Source organism: Podarcis muralis, chromosome 5, assembly GCF_964188315.1.
Source record: "Podarcis muralis chromosome 5, rPodMur119.hap1.1, whole genome shotgun sequence".
Taxonomy (NCBI): Eukaryota; Metazoa; Chordata; class Lepidosauria; order Squamata; family Lacertidae; genus Podarcis; species Podarcis muralis.
In genome coordinates this window covers 63,366,634-63,391,055 of record NC_135659.1, presented here as the reverse complement: position 1 = coordinate 63,391,055, position 24,422 = coordinate 63,366,634, and the positions used below count along the sequence as shown (strand labels likewise).

Sequence of the window (24,422 nt, the reverse complement as noted above, 5' to 3'; positions counted from 1 at the left end):
CCACAAATAACCCAGAGATGCATTTTAAATTAAAGCACACATTCTACTCGTGTAAAAACACGCTGATTCCCGGACTGTCCGCAGGCCGGATAGAGAAGGCGATTGGGCTGCATCCGGCACCCGGGCCTTAGGTTGCCTACCCCTGATCCATAGTGATAATTATTTCATTTTCTCCAGAGTAACCATATAGGGCTTGCATGAAGCTGCTTTTATATATAGAGAGAGTAAGTGCTTCCAAACATCCCAAAATGAATCCAGAGCAGTGCCCAAAATGGCCGCTGTGCTCTCACAGGAAAAAACAGGATGTCCCGGTTTTTCTAGGACAGTTGCAGGGTATAGACTAGTAATCTGATTTTTTAAGCATATGTAACCTAGGCTACATGCACTCACACACTCCTCTGAATCCTCCAAGTAATCAAAAAGCATTATCAGAATTCGTGGACTCATCCCAGTCAAGCAAAAACACTTCAGGTGTGAAGCAGGGCCAGTGAGGAATGAGTTCTGGGGAGAGTTCTGAGGGCCAGATAGAAAGGCCCAGAGGCCAGAGGCCAGACGCCTGCCCCCTCACACTCTAGGAGAAGCAGGCAATATATGTGAGCAAGAGGAGTGTAGGGTGGCTGTGCTTCTTGAAAGGAATGAGAAGGGGAAAGGGAAAGGGAAAGGATGTTGTATCATAGCAAATAGTCATAGCTGTCAACTTTTCCCTTTTCTTGCGAGGAATCCTATTCAGAATAAGGAAATTTCCCTTTAAAAAAGGGAAACGTTGACAGCTATGCAAATAGTACCTGCAGTGGAAGCAGGTTTCACCTCCATCAATTTATTAGAAAGGGAGCTGAGACCATTCACAGTGTCTTATGTAAGGTCTCTAAATAGTCTAATAGAAGTAATGATATTCTGTAACATAGTCTGCCGAGTTTGATCTGGCAAGCCGACCATAGGACTTCCTCGCCCAGCTTAGAACTGCCTTTTGTATTCAAACCCTTCAGCATCAGAAGAAGTCACGCCGCTAGTGCCAGAGGCACAGAGCATTCATTGTATTGGTCCATGTCAAACTGCTTGTTGTTGAAGAACAATTCTTTTACTGTACAGAAGGCCAACAGTCTAGGGCCACGTAAAGTAATAGCCAGTGCATGAGTGAAGACAGTTGTGAAGATGAAGCTCCATGTAACACCTTGCAGCAACTTGTTCAACATATGTTGTAAGTTATCATCCTTTGCATTGCAAGGCCTTTTTATGACTGGAAGAAGACTTCTCCTGTTGCCTGGATATATATTTTTTGCTTCTCTGTTGGCACAGGCTTCATAAAGGAAAGTCAGTGGTACTTAAATATTGTAATGAGATGGAGAGATGGCAGAAGGTGGGGCTCAGCTTCAACACTCTCTTCCTATACTTGACACTAAACAGATTTTGCTTGTATGTTTTACGGCCAAACTAGATATGATGGCAGCTGCCTCGTTTGCTTGTTCACATGTCTTTCCCATTCATGTATAAAGCAGAGAATGTCTAATTTGAACATTAAAAGCAATGTGTAGGTAAGGGGAGCAGAATTACGACCACTGTCTTCTCCTTGCCCTGCCTTGATTCCATGTAGTTAGTCCAGCATTTGTGTTCTTTTGTCTAAGTCTTCCTCATCTCTGGTATTAAATCTGGCAGGAGAAAAAGGAGCTTGATCAAAGGGCCAGAGGAGAGAAGGTTTAGCTCTCCACACCAGTGCTCCTTTTTGATGTGACAGTTAGACACCCTTCCCACCTTATACATGTATGTGTGAGCAGGTTAGACGTGAGGTAGCAAATGTAAAATGGCCACATTTTATTTGGCCATAAGACATCAGTTATATTGGGTTGACCGTCTTCTGAGTCTGATTCAAGAGGTGAGTAATCAACTGAAGAAATAGGAGTCAATCACCCCATGCAAGATAAATTCTGTCGTCCTCCTCCTTTCATCCTTGGACAAACCATTATGTAAACAGCAGCAGGGTTGTGAGTCTAGGTGGGATGTTCACAATTCATTGAGGAAAATAGTGATTTAAGAGAGTCAGTAAGGGTGTCTGACTGAAACACCCTGAAATTCCTTGTTTATGTAGACAGTGCTTGTTATCCCAGCATAATAATCGGTAAGTGTATCAGAAAATACTAGGGGAATCACAGTGAAAAAGTTGGCTGCTAGCCAAAACATGGGGGACTGTTGGCCCAAGGAAAGGCGACTTTGTTTAGCATGAGGGGATACTGGAAGAGTCATAACTAATTTGAATACTTCATTATGCAGGATTAATCTAATTTGCACATTAGCTTCAAGAATGGAGAACTGCAGCATGTTAGGTCTCTTACATTTAATTTACAGTATTTATATTCTGGGGAGATACCCTCAAAAACCTTGCTCTGTCTTTGAAATCATAACAAGCAAAAATAATTTGAGCTCCTTATTACTGCTCCTCATAATTTTGAGCCTTTTCCTTATTTTGGCTTGATATATCATGAGGGCCAAAATCTTCAAAACTGAAACAAAATACCCTAACAAACTAAGACACCTTGGAAACCATGTGAGACCTAAAGTCTGCCAGTTTCTGCAATAGCCATCCTGTCCATTGTTATCTAAAATTGCATAGAATTGTGCATTTTACATTTCTTAGGAGTTCAGGGCTGTAACCACCCTGTGTTAAGTGCTATTTAATATTAACGATGCTGTGCTTTTCATTGATAGATTTCAGAGCATTTTGCTCTAGAAGTCAGTATCATTATCTACATTGTATAGAGGAGAGAAATCATGACACAGAAGAGCCATTCAGTAGGCTAGGCAGGAACTGGGATAAGCACTTATTTATACTGAGTTCAATCACCTACCTAGACTACAATGCTGTCATTAGAGCATCATTATGTAGCATAAAACTCAGGCCCAGATGTAAGTCTCATATCTGGATAAAACCTATCCCTCTGATTGTTCCTTATATAGCCTCTTTGAATGCCTTCCAATCCCCCAAAGCTGGAGAAAGCATATCTGAAACATTCAGGGTAGGTCACTTTTCAGAGCCAGGGCACTGGATTAGTTTGACCACTGAGTTGATTTTATATGGCAGTTTGGATGCTGCCTTCTGGGAAATACCATGATCTGAGAGTCTGTCATACTATATGTAGTATGAAGTGTGTCATATTCACTGTACTGTCTGTTGCTGAACAAAGATGGGACTGTTCAGGGAATTCAGAAGGGATGTTGCCCAACAGCGGATATGAGTCATTGTGGGGAAAGGGCTAGCTAAACAACTTGGTTATATCCATGGACTAAAAACAAAGCTGTACCTGATTTATTCAGATTTATTTAGTAAGAATAAGCAGCAGTCACTAATTATGAACACGTTGATTGACCTTAATTCTTTTAGTTCTGCATGGGGAGAAATGCAGTCTCTAAAATAGTTTCATTTCAAATCCTAACAGTTCATAAAACTTCTATGTTTATGTATATTTTTGTGATCTGTGACATTGATGGTTTTATTTTATTGTTACTATGTCTTCCATTGCTTTTGTCCAAGGAGTCCAGAGCAGTGTTTTTTCCTCACGAAAATCCTGTGACGTGGCTAGGCTTCACAATAGTGCCTAGGCCCAAGCTGAGCAACTTTTATTGTTTTGTGATGTTTTGAGCCTCAGGGTTTATCCACACTTCCTTTTGTCCTACTTCTTTCCCCTCGGGAAAACCCTTCTTTCGCACTCAGTCAGAGCAAACAGCAATTTCGGTTTTCTCTGGATTGATGTTTGCTCCAATTTAGCACTAAAGAGTGGGGAAAGGATTAGAGCAAAGGGAAAACCACTCAGATCTGTTCTTTTGAGGCACAGGACAAGCAGAAGTATGGATAGCAGTTTCCCACATCCAAGCACCAAATTGGGGGAGTTATTTACATTAAAGAAACTTGAGGGGAGGGGCAAAAAGAAAGAAATACAACTGGATACAAACTCTTCCTGCTAGCTATATTTGGTCATGTATTTCATGTCTTCAACCAAAGGACCTACCTTCACATAGAAATGCAACTTAGTGCTGTAGTCTTATATGCAACAGCATCACACCATAGCAGATTATCTTGTTCTTTTCTTTCTTTCCAAGAACCCTGCAGTGAGCACCTTGAGTCCTAGCCGTGGACCAGAATCGGGAGGGACTATGGTGACCATCGCTGGCCATTTTCTGGGGGCTGGCAGCAGTGTATCGGTGTTGCTGGGTAACCAGACCTGCGAGTTTTATGGGTAAGGGGGCTGGTCCATGGATATCAGTGTGTGTTATTGTAATTGTGCTTCCATGGGCAGCGTTTCAGCTACTCCAGCTATAATATGCCCAATATCTTCTTAATCACCTTAAGCTACCCTGTCACTGACAATAATGAGCATTGCATAGCAATGAGCCAGTTTAATGTTTATTCATTTTATCCATTGCTTTATTTTCATATAGTAAAATCCTGCCCCTACTGCAGATCCCAAGGATGTTCTGCTGTTGTAAAAATCCCTTTAAAGTATCTCCACCCCCCTCGTCTCATGAGTAAATGCAATCCTGAAAGAACTATAGGCATCTCTTTCCACTTTGGTATCCTGATTGTAGATGTAGCAGAAGATTGGCAGTTGCCAGAATGGTGGGGAAAGTTCTAATTGACAGAGACTAAGGATAAAGTGTTACTCTTTTCATATTGAAGCTTGAGCTGTCACCAACAAATACCTGTTTTTATTTCTGGGATGAATTCCATATTTCACCACTTTTACTCTTTATGGAAAAATGCATACTATATTATTTGTCATTTTAAAAACATACAGTACATTGATAGATACACCCTGATTTATGCACCATTCATATGAGCTACAGTGATCATTAATAAGCATCTGTTGACATATGCCTTTCTGCATTGTAGTACTAGTGTAGCTTTTTATCAACTGTTCCAAATATTTCATAATACGAAAAACATTCTTTCCAGGCTTTATGAAGAGATATTGGAATTTGGGCTAGTCACAAAGGCTCTTCTACTCAGTGGCACTCCATCCCCACCTCAAATGTCCTAGTATGGGGGACATGTTCATATGTTCACAGGAAAAGTGCTCTCGGGGCCTAGTCTGAAGTCATATGGTGCTGCAGCTCAGTGGAACAGCATGTGTGTGGCACAAAAATGGCCCCAGATTCAGTCCCTGGTATGTCCAGGCAGGGCTGGCAAAACACTAGACAGGGACTGCCAGTCAGTACTTGTGCACAGTGCCTTGAGTTCCATGATGGAAGAAATGTAGGATATAAATGTAACTGCAGTAAAAGTGATAAAATAGTTGCTCAGAGGAGTAGGAAATGTATGTGCATTGTTCAAGAAGGGATGTGGAAAGCCAGGTTCCACCTTTTGGTCTATTTCCCCCACTTGGATCTGTTGCTTGTTCGTAGGATAGAGGGAACTTGGTGAGATGAGGAAGTACAATGTCACTTGCCTGTTCTGCTTTCTCCTTTCACCTGCTATAAAACCAGCTTTTCCTATGGAGGCATAATATATGGGAATTGCTGCTTTCTGCAGCCTCTGAAGAGATAAAACAGCTGAGCACCCATTTTATGCCTGGACTGGGGAGCAGTAGATTAGGGACAGCATGTTAATGAGTGAGTAGGATTTAATGGACTTAGTATTTCCTCATCTCATTCAATAAAGGGTTCATTTATACCTTTGGAACAGATAAAAAGGAAAACAGAATATGCTTAGTTAAACTTTACCACCTATTTCATTTCATATCTGTAGATGAGATTTCTTCTTCACAGCCTTTGGTTCTCCGATGTCTTTTTAAGTCTTGACTTGTGTAGAAGCTCTCTTGGAAACTAGTGCTGGGACGTAGCCAATGCTTTTTTCCTAGAAAAATAGGTGCCAGTACTCACCATGAAGTTGTTGCAGTAAGTGCCACACTTTTTAACAACAACAAAAAGAGGTGCCAGTACCTCATGCCCTTGAGTACCCCTTGGGGGCTCCACTTTTGTAACAAGAAGTAGAAGGGATACGTTCTTTTAATTTTCTGGCCATCCAGGGCTCTGGAATGCTGAATGTCCCATTCAAACAGCTTAAGGTTTCAAGGGCATAGCTACCAGTAAGCCTTTACAACTCTGCTAGAGCGAATAGTTTTCCTGGTAATCAAAATTATTATTTTATAATGGTCTGTAGGTAGAATTTTTGTAGAATATTTTATTTCAGTGTGCTGTTCAAGTCTGGCTTCCAAGGCCAGACTTGGTCCAGCATAATAATCCATATAAATAAATGGTTATATTTAGTCATTGCTCCTAATTCACTGATCTAATTACTCCATATAACCTGTAAACTAACACTGCTGAGAATCCAGCAGTATGCTGTTTACTCCAGCCTTTCCATACAAGGTCATAACATGGCCTGTTTCTTCCCACCCCCTTCTCTCTTTTTTATTGCACGGTTTGTAGGTGATGAACTTGGCATGTACTCATGATGTGCAGGGAGACTGATTAGATGAAGCAGTTTCTAATGAGATTCACTATAATTACAGCTTCCCTCTATTCTCCTGCCTCTGATCGGAGGAGTGGGGAGATTCACCATGACGACATGGTAATAGCGCAGAAAGCTAATTAACTGATCACAGGGAGCTTGCAGTAATTCTTTGCCAGCAGTGATGTGTCGCTTTGGATCTCACACAAGGGCTAAGCAGGCTTCTCTGAAGTCTGGTCTCTAGCATGCTAAAATGCCTGTACTCACATGAGGCCACTGGTGGCAGGGAATAGCTAGGACATGACAGAGAATAGCTAGGAATCATTCAGCTCTAAGCAGAGTTGACTTATTCTGAAGCCCAAGATAAATAATTGTAGCTGTTTCTACAACTCTACTTAGTCTTCCTTTTTTACTTTGCATCTTCCATTCCTTCTCTCTCTCTTGTTACCCTTTCTTCCTCCTTCCTCTTCTATTGTCTTCTCTCTCTCTCTCTCTCTCTCTCTCTCTCACACACACACACACACACACACAGAGAGAGAGAGAGAGAGAGAGAGAGAGAGAGAGAGAGAGAATATACTGACTCTTGCCAAAAACACATCAACAGAGGCTCTTAACTGCACATTAGAGATCTTTACTCAATAGCAGTAGGATTCAATAATTCAGGAGCCAGGCTAGAAACTTACAACTGAGCAGAAACAACAAAGATGTCCCAACAAGTCCTCACACCTCTCCTGTCAAGTTTTTATAGACGAGGTGTGGCAAGGTTACTCATAAGACTCTTTTGCCTTGCGAGAATACGTTCTGTCTGGGTGAGTGAATCTGTTCCCATCAGTTGAAGTAGTGCACAGTGCTTGGCAAGAGAAATGCACTCATTCTTCTGACTCCTATTCAGTCCCTGCCACCTCTGGCTCAGCCATCCCTAATGGGTTGTTCCTAATGAGGCTCTACACTCAGCAGAAGAGGAGGAAATGGGAGAACCTGCATCCTCTATACCCGGTCCCCACAATTCCCCCTCCTCAGTCTGAGACTGCCAGGTCATGGCCTGTCCCCACAGGGATGTGGGGCTCATGATACACACATATAAATTTGAGTTGTATGATCCTTAAAACAGAATGCTTACTGGCTGTTGGAAGGGGAAGAATGAGAAATCTTTGAACCTTTTTTGCATTGGAAGGGGAGAGTTTGGCTTACTTTTCTTAAAAATGAGGTGGTAATATTTCTTCCTCTTGCTTTTTTTTTAAGTCTGAAAAGTCTTACATAGCTGCTCCTGTCTCATTTCCAGGCTTGGGGCTCGCCAGAATGCCCATGGCAGGATAAGGAAGTCCTGTCACAACATACACTTGCTGCTGTCACCACCTCACTTTTAAGTAAAGTATTCATGAGATTTCTCCTATCCACCCCAGTTTTTGAGGGCAGTTTCTTTTCAACCTCCCTCTTTCCAACCCCCCCCCCCCAAAGTTGGGCTGAAACTATTGACCCAGCTCCAACATGACCTATGTTTTTATCACTGCAGACTAACTTGAAGCTCATACCTTGTACTGAATCTTCCTGCTGCTTTTGTGTGCCAACACCACACTTGACCCAAGCAGTATTACTATTAATATATTATGGTTAAACATGTTTATTACAGCTTTTCTTAAGAAGGCCAAGAACCTTCAGAATTCTAATTGTATGATTGCACATTTACACGTCAGGATTGTATTTCTAGGGCATATACTCACTGTGGCATGCAAGTCTTATGATTTAACTATCTCTTTTCCTGACATTTGCTAGCTCAGAATCACTCCTCTCTCCTAGCTGCTTTCCCATCCTTAGGGGAAATGTACAGGTTCTCCATATCTTTTGCTGGGGTTGATTTTGAGCAGACTAAGAGCAGAAAGTGGTCACTTCTAGACAACCTGTTTAATGAGTTTTTCGCCTGATTTGTTCATGGAAAGATTAGGCAACATAGGCTATTTAATTCATCTTTATTTGTTTGCAGGCAGATTAGATGATATGGCATCAAGCAAGTACTATTCCACACTTGCCTGTTCATTGTCCCATCACTTTCCTTATCATTAAAAGTTCAGTCTTTTTGAGGAAGCAGGTTTGTTTTGCAACAGCTCGAAATCAGCTTTAATTGCGCAGCCTGGAATTTGTCAGGATGTGATTGACTCCCACCTAAATATAGTGACAGTCTGGAAGCGTCCTTAATTAACCCTTCCCTGCCCATTTCTTTTCTCAAACCTACACCCATCCAAGGCTGTTTCCGTTGAAAAACAAACTGTCAGGAGTACAGAGGCATGCAAACCTTCCATCCCAGCTTCTTTCACACACATACACATTAGTCAGCCTTTTGCCTAACCTCCATGAAAAAAGGTTTTCACACAAGGGTGTTTTTAATCCAGCAAGGACCCACATGCAACCTGATGCTGAATAGATAGGACTCTACCACATGCTTGGAAGACTTGAAACACCACAGCAAATTTAAAACTCTGAGCAAGTTCCAGTCTTAATATTACAATGTGTTGTGTCAGTTGAATGCAAAAAGTTGTAATGCCTTCAGTTGGTTAAGCCTTGTACTGTGGCATTATTTGTCTTGTGCCTTCAAGTAGGTACCATATCTGTTAGGTAGGCAATACATCTCTCCACAAAGGTTGTCACCCATTTGTATTTGGTAGAGTGAGCCCAATGAATTCATTTTATCTGTGGGTCATCCTGAGTGCTTGTTGTTACCTGCCCCTTGATTGCCTTCCTATTTGTTAAAGGTTCCACTTCTCTCTTCTCTTTTACAGGAGGTCCATAAATGAAATTGTGTGTGTGTCAGCACCTTCCACTCATGGCCTTGGCTCTGTCCATGTCTCAGTCAGTGTGGACCGGGCCCAGTTAGAGAGCATGTTGCAGTTTGAGTACATTGATGACCCCAGAGTTCAACGTATTGATCCTGAGTGGAGCATTGCCAGGTAACTGGACTCTTTTAACAGCAGAAGCACCAGGAGAGCAAATGGTTAGAATCAGGACATGGCTAATCCCCCAGCTTCCCAACAGTGGTGAAAGTTATCAAAGCTGGTTGTAGTTTTGGAAGGATTGCTTCAAAGCAGAGCCGTCTTTCTTATTGGGCTTACTGGCGCATTGTGCCAGGGCGCTGGCCTCTCAGGGGCGCCCCAGTGAGTGGGGGAGCTGCGCGGCTTTACTGGCAGCCTCCCCCTTTCCCTGCACACACGCCAGCTGTGCCCCATGAACCATATGGCTGGCAGGCGTGCAGCTTCCTTCCCAAGCCTCCGCGAGAGGAGAGCATCCCTGCAGAGGCTTGAGAAAAGGTCGACAACTCTGGGAAACATGGGGGGCGCCAGAGGGATCTTTGCACCATGGCACCGGATATGCTTAAGACGGTCCTGGTTCAAAGCCACAGTTTTCGCAAGGACTGCTATGTTTTGGGAGTCAGTGGGGCTTCAAGTGAGTCAAAATGTATTGAAATTTCTCCTTTTGGATCATGCTTCAGTTCTATGAGAATTCAACCATTCTGTGAGGAAGGTGCTCAGTGAGAGAGTTGTCCAACCTCATGTAGCAGTTAAAAAACAGAGATGATTGTGTGGTAAAATGAGTCAGTCTATGTTTCATGTGACAATACCATTTTGATACCTTGCTTTAGGTGTGTAATTGGGACTTGAAATAGGTTGAAATTGCAGATTCACTATGGTATCTTGGGGTATCATAGTTCAAAGTAGCATACTTGGCTACACAGCTGATAGCATGCATAGTATGGGTGATGAGCAGTGATATTCTCAGTCTTGGTGCTAGCGTTTTCATCAGATTGTGCCTCTGGCCAGGCTATTGCCTGTTCCAAGCCCAAAAAGAACAAATAAAACAAATATTAGGTGTGAAGGAGTGGGAAAGAATTGTCATTATATTGGCTTCTTCTCTAGAGCAGATATAAAAGGCACACATAATACTCGTCTCCACAAATGTCTTTAATAAAAGGGATAGATATTAGTAATCTTAAAATAATTTTTTTTGCAAAACCCATTAAGCATCTTTAGTATCTGCTGAAAGTGTTTCATCATTTGAAAACAATTGAAACAGTTGCTCATAATTGCTATACTGAAATAATGATGGGGGTGGTGGTTGTTTTGTTTTTAATTCCTTCCAAGTTCCTCTCTAAATGCCTCTTTCTATAAACCAAGAAGGGAAAAATCTGATTGAATTAGTTTCTTGTTGAAGATACCTCTTTGCAGATGCAAATTCTATAAATATATTTGATAGACATGACAGTGCAAGAGTCCATTCAACTTGTATTGTTGTTTTTTTAAGTACAGCAAAAGTTTTAAGGAATTATGAAAGCCTGAACTATGTGTCACTTTCTGCAGATTCTCCCACTTCCTATCCCTCTCAGCCCTTGGAAACTTATTAGTAATGACTCTAGAATCAACACTAACTTTAAAAACACTAATTTAAAAACACACAGAGCAAAGAAAACATGGTCTATGACTCAGTTCAGCAAAGCCAAATCCCTTATGTTACAAAAAAGGACTATTATCTATAATTCCCTTCCATTGCTTTGCTCGCTATTGTCAACACCCAGCTTCTCAGGCTCCTTGGGGATTTATTCCACCTGTGTAAATACTGCAGATTTATGGATGAGGTCTGATCTTCCAAGAAGCTTGGGACATCCATTCTTGTGGATTTTCTGGACTCAAATGACCTGGACATATTGATAAATTAGGCCCCTCAGAGCAGTGCACTATGATTGCTGGGCCTCTGAACAGTAGTTCTGTATAAATTAGCTTCCTATGTTCCTACGTAGTTGCAGAAGCTCAGAAGTCTCTCTGGTGGTGGGGGGTGGGGGATCCCACTTCATTCCTGTTCAACATAATGCAAAAGTACAAACTATCTGGAATAGTATGTTTCCCATCCACAGACCTGCATTCATCATTGCTAGGCAGTTAGAACATCCCTGTTCCCTGAGTTGGAAAATAAGAGTTATTAACTCAATTGTAATTACTGAGGCAATTACAACCATGGCAATCTGTGACAAGATTCTGGGAGAGCAAATGGAGCCCCGTGATCGCTCCCATCTGCTGAAGAAGTGCACAATTGCTCATTAAGGCCTCCTTCTTAAGAGCACCAGAGAGTCAAAAAAAAAAAAAGGTGATCAAAACATACCAGTTGCCTAAAGATGCACAGCTACACATTCCAGGAGCACACTAAAGTGCAGGAGCTGATAGACCACTATCTAAAATGCTGGGTCAGTTTCTTCACTGCTGTAACTTTTTTTAGCTTTTGTAGAGCTGCACGCAAAGGATGAAATGTTTATACAGTAGTTTCACACTGAAAACAAAACTGGACATCTGAGGAGAGGGAAATGTTCCCTACATAAATGAGCAGAAGTGAAATCTTAAGAGGAGATTCTGCCTTGACTCTAGACATCACTGGGAACATTGTGTACGTCATACTGGGGGGGAAATCAGTATGAGAACTTTTTAAAACTTCCACTTCTAGCACCTTAGGGAAACTAGTTCTGTGCACTCAGTGGCACAGGGACGGTGCTTGAAGATATGTGGTCTTACACATATACACAGCCTGAGCATCGGATGGAGGGGCTTAGAGCATTTCACCCACTTCTCTATTAGTCACAGCTTTCAATCCAGCACAGAGCAAGACATGTCTCTATCATCAGCTCTTGCAGCATCTCCCCTCCAGCTTCCAACTCACTCAACACAGCAACTTTCCAGCCCAGCCCCATTTTTTTGCCCTTTTGGTTGTTTCTCACCTAGATGCAGTTGTTGCAACCCAGCTCATTGCTTTGAAAAGCTCATCAGGGCAGAGTACTAAAGTGGCCAGCTGGTCTTCATCTTCAAAGAAACTTGCCTGACCAGTTCCCCAACCTCCTCTAACCTTATAAGAATACTATAATGAGCCCCCCCTATATCATGTAAAACTTTGGCTTTTTGGATGTAGGGAAGACAAAATAAAGACTTGGCTAGTAGTGGCCAACCTTCTCATCAGCCTAAGGCCAGGAATAGCGTGAAGGGAGGGAGAAGAATTTGAGTGACTGGAGCTGAGCAGATCTCTGGTACACTATAAATTCATTGCAGGGGAAACTGAAGATAACATTTATTGCACAGAAGTGATTCAGTAGTCTGCCAAGTCATAGACTCAGACTGGGCTAAGTGTGATTGTGAAGGCACTCATAAGTTGCGTAGGAATTTTGAGGGGCTGGTTTTCTCAAATACAGCAGGGCTGTTGTCTTTTTTCATATGTTAAGGTCACTTTCAGGTGCTTAGCCTATTCCAAAGAAGCTCTGCATAAGGTCAGTGTTTATAGCAGGCTGGATTGGCTGTGGGTCTTTTTTTAACTTCTAATGTGGAACAACCATAATTCCCCGCTCCTCCCTGACATCTCTGCTACTGTGGAGGTTAAAAAGAAATTTACTGGTTGATTTTCAAATGAGCTGAGCTGTGCTAAGCTGTGCTGAGTGTTTCAGCTGAGGAAATGGTCTCAAGTTCCTTGATGAGCAGCTTTGCTGTCACTTGCTTTGGCCATCATAGTCCTCTTTTCACTTATTTGACAACCATTTCTTCCATGTAAATTCTTGCCTTGTGTGTAATAATTTTGCTGGGAATTACAGAGGAAGGAAGGCTAGCAAAACAGCAACTTGTTCGCTGCAAGAGCTATATAATATGACACTTCTCTTTCTTCGGAGCATGCATCACTGTATAAACCATTAAGCACTCTAACAAATTCATTGTTGTTATTTATTTAGTCCTGGATCTTTATATTTTTCCTCCTGCCAACCCTAAGAAATGTTACGGGGAGAGGTGACTGCCCACTAGGGGGACAGATGATACTAGAAAATCCAATTAACTTGCAAGACAGCTCTAGCCAGAGTCAGGGTGATGGTATATTAATCCGGTTTGTCACCTAGTTCCTATACAGCCTGGAGAAAACATATTGCTGAGTTCAACAAGCATTTGTATTTGCCAGAAACATGGGCAATGGGCTCTGCCCCAGTCCCCCTTGCCAAACCTTATTAATCCAATGTCATCTGCTTCCCCACAGCGGCCACACACCTCTGACTGTCACAGGGTCCAACCTGGATGTCATACAAGAGCCCAGGATCCGAGTGAAGTACAATGGCAAAGAGTCTGTCAATGTAAGTAGTCGCTCTTGCCAATGGTTTCATCTTGCCTTAATCCACTCATTGTATGGTTCTTTGTGGACACGGCCATGTCATCATAAATTGTATTTCTACAGAGGTTTTTTTACTAGCTTGCTTGCTTCCAAAAAGTTTCAAATTTACACTTACAGTCCAAGACATAGAGACATGAATCACAAGCGGTCATGTGCATAGAAGTCCTTTGAACAGGAAAACTAGCAAACTGATCCTGTAGAGTTCAGTGGCAATTATTCCCAAGCAACTGTGCACAGGATTTCAGCCTCAGTTGTCTACATTCAATGGGAGAATTTCAAGCATATTTCACTCTTATGAACATCACTTCTCTACATGAGAAGAAAAGTATTGTGAAGTGAAATCTAGATGATGCACCATCTTAAACTCCCTTTGGAACATACCTTATTTTAATGTAAGTCATTTGACTATAAGGTAAAATGTAATATAAATACTTAGTAATAATCAGGGAAGCCATTACTAACTTGTCCGTTGATTTCAGCAGGTCTGATCTGAACATGACTCGATTGGATACAAACACACATAAGCAAACACACATAAGCAAATCTTTTTCAAACATACAATCAACAAAACAATTATTTCCCATGAGCTCCAAAAGTACAAGGGAAACCTTCCAATTACTGTCTCATTTTACATTTACCTTGAAACTAACAGTACTTTAAATCTTTAAGGTAAAGGTAAAGGTACCCCTGCCCATGCGGGCCAGTCTTGACAGACCGCGGCGGGGTGAGCTCTCGTCTTTCGGTCCCAGCTCCTGCCCACCTAGCAGTTCGAAAGCACACTTAAGTGCAAGTAGATAAATAGGTACCGCTTTATAGCAGGAAGGTAAACGGCATTTCCGTGTGCTGCGCTTGTGCTGGCTCGCCAGAGCAGCTTCGTCACGCTGGCCACGTGACCCGGAAGTGTCTCCGGACAGCGCTGGCCCCCGGCCTCTTGAGTGAGATGGGCGCACAACCCTAGAGTCGGACACGACTGGCCCGTACGGGCAGGGGTACCTTTACCTTTACCTTACTTTTTCACTAGTTTCACAGAGGCACTAGAAGTTTTGCATAGACAGCTACCTGGAAGGCACATGCCTGTGCACAATGACTTTTTCCAGGATAAGATCCACTCACTTGGCCATGCAGTGCCTAAGCTAAATGCTGGATTCTTCTTCATCTGGAATTGTGAGGTCTGTGTGGGCAGTGCAGTGCATCCAGAAAAGAATTGTGTTTGTGCAGAATAGCTCACTCTACATAGTACCTTTTTATAATATCTGAAGAGTGTACCCTACATCACCATTGTGGAGTTAAACTGCATGAGTGGCCCCCTTGTGCAGTCACATCTTAGGGGACATCAAGTGAACCTACTTTTTTAGGGCAGGGAGTCATTATCACAGAGGGCTCATTCCTACTTTGCTCCACAAAGCCCTGTCATTTGGAGAAACTGCATTAAGCAGAGGACAATAGAGACATATGGGCTGGTGTCATTGGTGAGGCCCCACTATATATCATCCAAGACACACACAAAACCCTCAGCAGAAGGGAGAGGTGCGCTAAGTAAACATGCAGGGAGGATTTGAAAGAGACACAATGGAAGTGGTGTCTCCGCTGAGTCCACCCCTCCTGAGCACCTGCTTTATGAAAAGAGGCTACCCTGGGGGCCATTGTGGAACTATCAGAGCCTCATAAAAACAAGAGATGAAGAGCCTTTTTAAGCACACACATTTGCCCTGCCCCAGGTCAGTGTGAAAGATAGCCCATGGGCCTTGCAAATGTAGTTCATGTTTGCATTTCCCCATAGTTTCTCCTTGCTCTTAGGATGCCCTCCGTGAGTTCAGTAACTAAGGGTCCACACCTAGAGGTCCGCTTTCAGTCATACCTCTAAAATGATAATAATTGTACCACTGCAAGTTCTTGTGAGCTCCTTCCCTTTCATCCAAAGAAGTTGCCGCCCTAGCTCAGTCCCCCCCCCCCCTTAACAAGGTACTCTTGAGGTGCTTTTGTTCAAAGCAGGTTTAATTTTTAAACATGGTTTGTGTTGCTGTTCCATTGCCAAAAAATGTGCACCTATGAGCCAAGACAAAATACAGTAAAGGTTTCTGCAGCTGCTGGTCCAGATGTTTCTCTGCATCTTATGAGAAAATTAAGAAATTACATATGCAGCTGTGCATGGTACTTACACAACACAATTGAAGGAAGAAGACCCTCTGAGAAGGAAGGAGTGCAAGAAATTGGTTTATGCACAATGCTGTTGCGAGTACAGCATTCCAACCCAAATGGCCTTCATGCTTCCCAGATGGTACTCTTGGTTAGTCTTCGTTGCCACATTGAGATTCTGTGCTTGTGCAGAATACCCAGATATGCATGTTTGTAGTGGAGGAGAGGTGCAATTTGCCTCCTGTACCTTACTGACTATGGAACTTTAGGAACTTGAAACCTTAAGTAAATATGACATTCTTTCCTTTCCTTTCCATCTATCTCTTTTTATTAGCTCTATATGGCCTTTCAAACCATTTGTCCCTCACTTTATAAACCACCATGAATAGTTAAAGCCAATAAATAGGGTTGTAATCCATTTTATCTTTGGGTATAGAATGTAAATTGTGATCTCCCTTGACTCTGTAATTCAGATATTGCAACAGCTGCCAGGGTAATCAGAATTCACAGAAGAAAGGGGCAGAGCTCACTCAGTAGCAGACATGCTTGGCATACACACAGCTCCGTTTCAATCCCTGGCATCTCCAGGAGGGGCTGGGAAAAACTCGAGCCAGAAGAGCCAATAACAGTGTGAACTTACGGTAGCCAACATGGTGCCCTTTGGATGTTGGATTACAGTGCCGATCAGCCCTGACTGTTGGCCGTTCTGGCTGGGGCTGATGGGAGTTGGAGTCCCAACAAGATCTGAAGAGCCACAGGCTACCCCCTGCCTCCCCCCGCCCTGGCATAGACAATTCTGAAGCAGATGGATCAATGGCCAGAGTTAATATAAGGAACGTTCCTTTGTATTTATGTTCAGGTGACATGTTTCCATATCAGGGAACTTTTAAATATATATTCTTCCTTTCCTTCAGTTGATAATGAGCTTTTCCCTGCCCTGCTTCTGTTCTGTGCCAGTGTCTATAGACCATGTCACTAATGCATTTTTACCATATTTATTTATTTATAAAATTTGTATACCCCCCTTCATCTGAAGATCACAACATAAAAATGCAAAATGACAACAAAAGATCACAAGAGATGTGGGTCATTATGTTTTCATCTAGATTCATCTTTCTCTTTGTGTTTTTTTTATTTCTCTGAGTACTAGAGTAGGACTATTAGTGTTGCCTTGATTACTGATAAACCTAAACCATTGCTCCCTGCAACCCTACCTGGACTGCGATAGTCTGGCCTCAGCCATGTTAATTATTTTTAATCTGGCTTTAAGATTTTGTTCCCTTTGAATCCTTGTGATTTATGACTGTTCAGATTTTTTATTGAGGACTGGTACAAGTTGGTGTGAAACTTGGAACAGTGAACACACTTTGGTTTAGATGCACAGCCATTCAATTTTCACAATTAAATACTTGTTTGGGTCCCTCAGATGTTCCCATCTCAAGACTAATATTTGATTCCAGTTGTAGAGTTGCAAAGACTGTGTACACCTGTTCCAGCATTGGCCAGCACCAGAAATTCATTAATGATATGTCAAATGCACACACCTTATACCTCAATGAATTGTGATGCTGCAGGATGTTTTATGTTTTTGAATATTGTTGTTTTGCAAGGAGTTTAGAACACCATAAAGAAAGCAAATTTACTCATGCCTTTAAGTGACTTTCAGGAGCTGTTCTTCAATAAAACAGCTGAATTTTACTACATGGCAACATGACTTTGTGTGTGCGCATGTTACCGGCAGTACTCAGAGTTCACAGCCGATAAAAAGATCCTCATACAGGATTGGATATTGACTATTGAGGTCATGAGGAAGTCTAAGCAAGATGTCACATTGATGAAGGGCATGTAGATACGTATTGCTGGGATACTGTGCTGATGAGCTGTGTGCTTTTATGATGCCTGCCATTTTTCAGGAAGGAAAACCACATAAATCTGTGAAAATGTAGCTTTTGATTACTTACCTTTTAAAACGCACTGCTGAGGCAGTTCTCCACAAATGTCAAGACTTGAAATGGTAAAACTGATGACTGCAGTTGTGCTTACAGTTATTTGCTCTCAAATCCATTAATATAAATGAAATTTAAGTGCACTTAAGTGAGCGCAGTGTTGCTGCTGAGATTCGTACGATTCTAAATGGTAGCTATAGAGCAATACTCTGAAATAGTCTGATGTTTGCTGGCAGAGCTTTCTTCTTCCTTCTCATTTGTTCTCATTAGGGATGTTATCAAGGGTCAGAAAAAGTGCTCAGTAGGGATACTTCTGAAGCTGAACAGGAAAGTGGAATGGGCATGTTCCTTGGTCCAACTACCTTTCCTTCTCCCCCTGCCTTTCCCCACTGTTGTATAATTTCAGCAAAATGATACTGTGGTGTCTTTATGAAATATGGTTTGTTTACACACATATACAACCCAAGCCTACAATGGAGGAGCTTAAAGCACTGACACCCCAAGGGGTTTTTGTTTCTCCTACGGCCACAGCCTTGGATTCCAGCAGAAATCAGACATGGTTCTGTCTCCAAACTGCCTAATCTTCAACCTTTGTGGTAGTTTCTACCTTACACACACACACACACACACACACACACACACACACCCTCAACTCTGGCCTTTGTCTTTCTAACTACCAGTGAGTTGAGGGATGCCCATCCATTTTCTGTCTGGCACAGAGCCACTTCCTTTGTTACCTTAATGACCTATACCTAGAGGGCCATTACCTCACCAGGAAGCTAGCCTGGCTATTCAAGGAATTGAATCTGTTCTGGATTCAGGAATTGGAACGGGGCTCAGGCATACAACCTACCCCTGCCCCGCAGCTCTTAACACTATTTTTAGATACAATTAAAGGTTCAGGTACTAGGGGGTGACTTGGAATGCTCTTGTCTTTTCAGCATTCCAGCTGCATACAATACATGCAGGTGGGTTCCAAGTATTACTGCCACATGCTTTCTCACTGCTCTGGAGCTCTTCAGGCAGATTGACATGACGGCTTCAGTGGAAGCCAGCATAGAAAAAGTTTGCATCCCAGACAAAAATGTGGCTGTTATGGATTCCTCGTGGCAAAGCTCTCATTTGTAGACCTGACTCTGCCATTACTATTGGATTCTCACTCGCTGGATCATCACCTTGTCGTGGTGAGTGGATTTGCACGTTCCTATGACCCTTGTGAGCGAAGCCGCCGGGAATCTCGTACTCCCAGCAGGGTCACCCAAGGTGGTAAGGTCAAAGGGAAGGAGCTAGACAGAGAATGACCCAAGAAGTCCTCAATGGCAGAACAGGAGGATGATAACAAACGGTATGTTACAACAGCTGTGAAGGTGGATGAAGGCTGCAACAGATAGGAATCTACTGGCTCGTTGTGACTACTCATGCCATCGGAACAGAGCCCTACTGCGAAGACTGTGCATTGGTCAGCATGCACTGATCTACACACATAAAGCAAATTCACACACAGGCGTCTTCCAAAAACCCATCCCAAACCCCAAAAGTCCCATGGCGATCGGCAAATGGTAACGGGGCAGGATCGACAAATCTGGAAGTCCCTAGTCAAGAACTGGCACATGGGCTGTGGATAGATTCAGTTGTTCTGACTCAAGGAATGAGGCAGTTGAGCAGCTCGGCAGCTGTATCCATGACTGAACAGCCCTTTTTAGGATCCACTCTGCTCACCCCAAAAAGGAGGAGAGAGGGGCGAGGAAAGGTGCCCTAAACATAGTCTGCCTCCCTTTTTCCCTGTCTGGATTAAGGCACGTGTGCTTTAAAGCACCATTAGTTGTTTTTTTAAAAAAGATGTAAGCCTACCTTGAATCATGCTTAGAAAGGTATAAGCACCTTTCAGGAGCTTATAGACTCCAGGAGTAGTAGCCATGCTCTGCTTCCTAATGAACTCTTCTTCCAGGGGAAGAAGGGAACTGGACTGCCAACTTTTTACCAGTGGGACATAACCTTCGTTTTACCTCAAATCCCTTGTGACCCACTGATTGTTCTTTACAGCTGGCCTGGGGAAATTGCTTAGATTTGTCACCAGAACCAGACATTAATTACAAGTTTAGCTGAAAGGCATATGTGGCAGACAATAGCACAGCATGGAAGTAGTGTGTGTATATGGAGCAGGGGGTAGAGGTCTGGTTCTGCTACTATTTTCAGTATCAAGTGCTGTCTGCTGGCCTAGTGATTGGCTGAGGACAAAGGGAGAATATAACATGCAGATCTGAGCTCATGGTACATTTGCTGCATTCCATGTTAGAGAACCTAAGGAGAAATATCATTTGCCTTGCGTCCACCAGTAGCAGGTCTTTCGGTGTTGTGGCCCCTTTAATGTGCAATTCATTACTATTGTGAAAAGGCTGCTCCAACAATTGAGGGTACAACCCAAACCTCCTTTTCACCAGGTTAGAAGGGGGTATTGGGCAAATGTGCCCATCAGTCCACCTCTGGTGGCCTCCACCCACACTCCGTTGACACAGCTAGCAAGATTTAGTGAAAAGACCAGAAATGAGGCAGTCAGAGGCTGGGCTGACCTGCCCCAGGGTCCACTGGACCGCAAGCTGGCCCAATGGCAGTGGGCCTGATAAGGACTGGATTGCTGCACCAGCTTCAGGCTGCCTACCTTCCTTCTGCCCAGTTGGTACATGTGGCAGGGCTCCTGCTTTAAGAATGCCTGGCAAAAGCCAGGTTTTGGCTTCCACCTTTCCTCGTTTTGATTCTACTCTTTTCTTTTACATGCATACTCAGTACTTTTTTATGTACCCAAGACTATACTGAATGAAATTCTTAACAATTTTCCACTGCTCATCTTCTAGAGTTATTTGTTATTTAAACTCTATTACTTTTGCTGCACATTTTATACTTATCTTTAGTTTTCTATACACCGCTATGATCTTATAATGTGAGCAGGTGATGAATAAATAATATTCCAAACAGGTTTGATTCAACGACTCAAGAGTTCTTCACATTTCTTTCTGGTATTCTTCTGTAACCATCTGTTAAAATAAACCTGAACCTGAATAGATGCCCAGTTTTTTATTAACAAATTGTTAGTTTGGTGCAGCTTTTATTGTATGTTCAGTACACTTATCAAAGTTCCTTGGTATTGCCCCAGGCTTCTCTGAATTTTTCTTTATGTAAGAATTAGGGAGGGGGGCAATGAGTTTAGGAATCTGGAGTTTTCCCATAAATACCAATAATTTAAAGAATTTTGGTTTATTTTTGTTTTCCTTTTATTTGTTTCTCTTTCTTGAGGATTAATCAGCATGTGAAATAGAAAAGAGTCCCACACTTTTACAAACCTTCACTGCAGTCAGTGAATTACACAAATTTTAATTTTGAAACTGTTGGGGCAGGGGTTTATAACTTTGTGCAATGAGAACTAAATTGATTTAGTGCTATATCATTAAATCTTTCTGCATAGTAAAATAGGGAAGAGAGAGATGTGAACCAGATATGTGTTGTGGAAACCACTTTTCTACTCAATGCCTGTGGTTACACATGCTTGTAAAAGTGAAATCTATAGTCAGATTAGTGTGATGTTGAAACATGGAAGAGAGCTTGTGAGCTGTTTCTTGTAGTCTGCAAATACAGTGAGAAAACATCTTCATGTGTCCCTGTATTTATTTCTGTACTTAGGTAGCATATCCCATTATTTCCAGCACACTACAGCTATGCCAAATCTCCCAGTGTTATATATCTCTATTAGTTATCTGTGACTTGCAAGGACATTTTTTTAAATCTCCTGGCGAGCAAATGCAGAAGAGAAAATGCTCCTCTTTCATGTACAGAGTCAGACACACACACCAAATTGAGTCTTGTCTGTAGACTCAAGTTGCACAAGTTGGTGCAAGTAGCACATAGAATCATAGAATCATAGAATCATAGAATCATAGAATCATAGAGTTGGAAGAGACCACAAGGGCCATCGAGTCCAACCCCCTGCCAAGCAGGAAACACCATCAGAGCACTCCTGACATATGGTTGTCAAGCCTCTGCTTAAAGACCTCCAAAGAAGGAGACTCCACCACACTCCTTGGCAGCAAATTCCACTGTCGAACAGCTCTTACTATCAGGAAGTTCTTCCTAATGTTTAGGTGGAATCTTCTTTCTTGTAGTTTGGATCCATTGCTCCGTGTCCGCTTCTCTGGAGCAGCAGAAAACAGCCTTTCTCCCTCCTCTATGTGACATCCTTTTATATATTTGAACATGGCTATCATATCACCCCTTAACCTCCTCTTCTCCAGGCTAAACATGCCCAGCTCCCTTAGCCGTTCCTAATAAGGCATCGTTTCCAGGCCTTTGACCATTTTGGTTGCCCTCCTCTGGACACGTTCCAGTTTGTCAGTGTCCTTCTTGAACTGTGGTGCCCAGAACTGGACACAGTACTCCAGGTGAGGTCTGACCAGAGCAGAATACAGTGGCACTATTACTTCCCTTGATCTAGATGCTATACTCCTATTGATGAGGCCCAGAATTGCATTGGCTTTTTTAGCTGCCGCGTCACACTGTTGGCTCATGTCAAGTTTGTGGTCAACCAAGACTCCTAGATCCTTTTCACATGTACTGCTCTCAAGCCAGGTGTCACCCATCTTGTATTTGTGCCTCTCATTTTTTTTGCCCAAGTGCAATACTTTACATTTCTCCCTGTTAAAATTCATCTTGTTTGTTTTGGCCCAGTTTTGGATTGGAACAAGTTCTGATATTTTGTTTGTGTCCAACTCCAGTTTGTGTCCAACTCCAGTGACATCAATAGAGATACATGAAATATTGGGGCACTTCTCAAAGACAAAAATATTTTATTCAAAGCATAAAATCCTTGGTTATCTGCTTCCAGGTATGCAAAGTTGTGAATTCAACCACCCTAACTTGCCTGGCTCCCTCCCTCACTCTGGAGTACCGACCCGGTTTGGATGCTGTTGAGCGACCTGATGAATTTGGATTCATCTTTAACAATGTTCAGTCCTTGCTGATTTACAATGACACCAAGTTTATCTACTACCCAAACCCTACCTTTGAACTTCTAAGTGCCACTGGGGTGCTGGATCAGAAGCCAGGCTCACCCATAATCTTGAAGGTAAGATGATGAACACAGCCCTGATAAGAGCACAAACCCAAACTCATTGGAACACCACATTTCAAATCTTGCCCCCATTTGACAAATCTCCCTATGTATTTATTGCATTAGGACCACTTAACACTTTACATTTTTAGGTGCACACATTGGATTTTTAAATTGTGCATCTAAAATTGTAATGTCCAGCAGAGGTCTCCACTAACGGAAGAGGAAAGCAGACAATATTTGATGATTCCCCCTGCACCACCCAACAACACTTTGATGTTGGCCTCCACTAGATCAAAGACTTCGGCAAGCAGAAGAACTATTTAGTTTGCACAAGGATGCTGTTGGATGCCACCCTGAATTTTGGGAGGTGGAGGAAGGTTCAAGCTTAAATGCAACAGACACACACTTTCATCATGTACCTTTCCATACTAGGAGTCAGCTCTCATTAAACTGTGCAGTTGATTATCGAAACATATACCATTATCACTAATAGCTATTGGAAAATAATTATACACGGAATTTGTTACAGCATATCTTTAAAAGTACACAGCACACAATATGTCGTAATTGTTGATTTTGTGCTGAAAAGCTGATCAAGAAGAAGCCAAGGCATTTACTAGGATCTTCTTAGAACCTTCTCTCACTTATTTCCCACAGGGTAAAAATCTGTGTCCCCCTGCCACTGGTGGAGCAAAGCTGAATTACACTGTTCTGATTGGAGAGACTCCTTGTGCTGTCACCGTCTCTGAGACCCAGCTACTGTGTGAACCACCAAATCTCACTGGGCAACACAAAGTTATGGTGAGGTCCAAGAAGAATACTTTTGTCTACCGATCTTCTGATTTTGATTTTCCCCTCTTAGTGATGATTTGGAAGTAGTATCCCTTTCTTCTCCATCTACTGTTCTGGCTTTTGACATGGAGCTGAGGTAGGGCGCAATCCTTTGATGTGAATGTCCCAGATTTTTCAGAGATACAGGAAATCCAGATGCATGTCTTTGAATACTCCTATGAATTTTATTGAAGGATGACATGGATATTTTTCTAAATAAATGAATGAATTTGATAACACACTGCAATAAAACATTTTAACTTATACATGTAAATATATAATACCTTGTAGAAGTTATTGCTGCAGGGAATAGACTGTGGAGGAAATGGATGGATCTGTTGATTGATCCAGTAGGGTTCTTCCTATGTAGACAGGAGGTTCTGTATTTGTAGAACCTTTTTTTTTTTTTTTAGCCACACACACATTACACAAGCACACACTGGATCAGTGTGAATTTTGCATGGTAATATATAGCAGCAATGGATAAATGAGATTTAGCTCTGACCTTCTACCTGATAAGTCTGAAACCCCATAGCTGTTGAAAAATAAAAAGTGCCATCACACTTTTGAGCCTAGCTAGTTTTATTGCAGCAAGAGGTTTTGCAGACAGCAAAACATGTAAGTGGGTGTGTTGGGCTCCCAACACAGTGGGAAGCAAACCCCTCATCTCAGCTCATGCTAGCATAAGCTATAGCTGAAGACAGGATTAGCTTGTCTGTCAGGTTTATTGATGAAAGCCATTTATTCAGCTTTATGCTCTAAGGGCACGACTGCGCCAGATACATCCCATAACAAATAA

General features: G+C 42.3%; 1 protein-coding gene across 2 annotated transcripts in view; it reads left to right on the top strand.

Annotated features, from left to right (window-relative positions):
• Positions 1 to 24,422, top strand: part of PLXNA2 (plexin A2) — a 398,388-nt gene that overhangs the window by 305,481 nt on the left and 68,485 nt on the right. For both annotated transcript variants that reach the window (XM_028734447.2, XM_028734448.2), the window contains exons 15-19: positions 4,090 to 4,226; positions 9,214 to 9,381; positions 13,478 to 13,571; positions 22,565 to 22,804; positions 23,450 to 23,593. In XM_028734447.2, the coding sequence (XP_028590280.2) occupies positions 4,090 to 4,226; positions 9,214 to 9,381; positions 13,478 to 13,571; positions 22,565 to 22,804; positions 23,450 to 23,593 (783 nt within the window). The remainder of the gene's footprint in view (positions 1 to 4,089; positions 4,227 to 9,213; positions 9,382 to 13,477; positions 13,572 to 22,564; positions 22,805 to 23,449; positions 23,594 to 24,422) is intronic.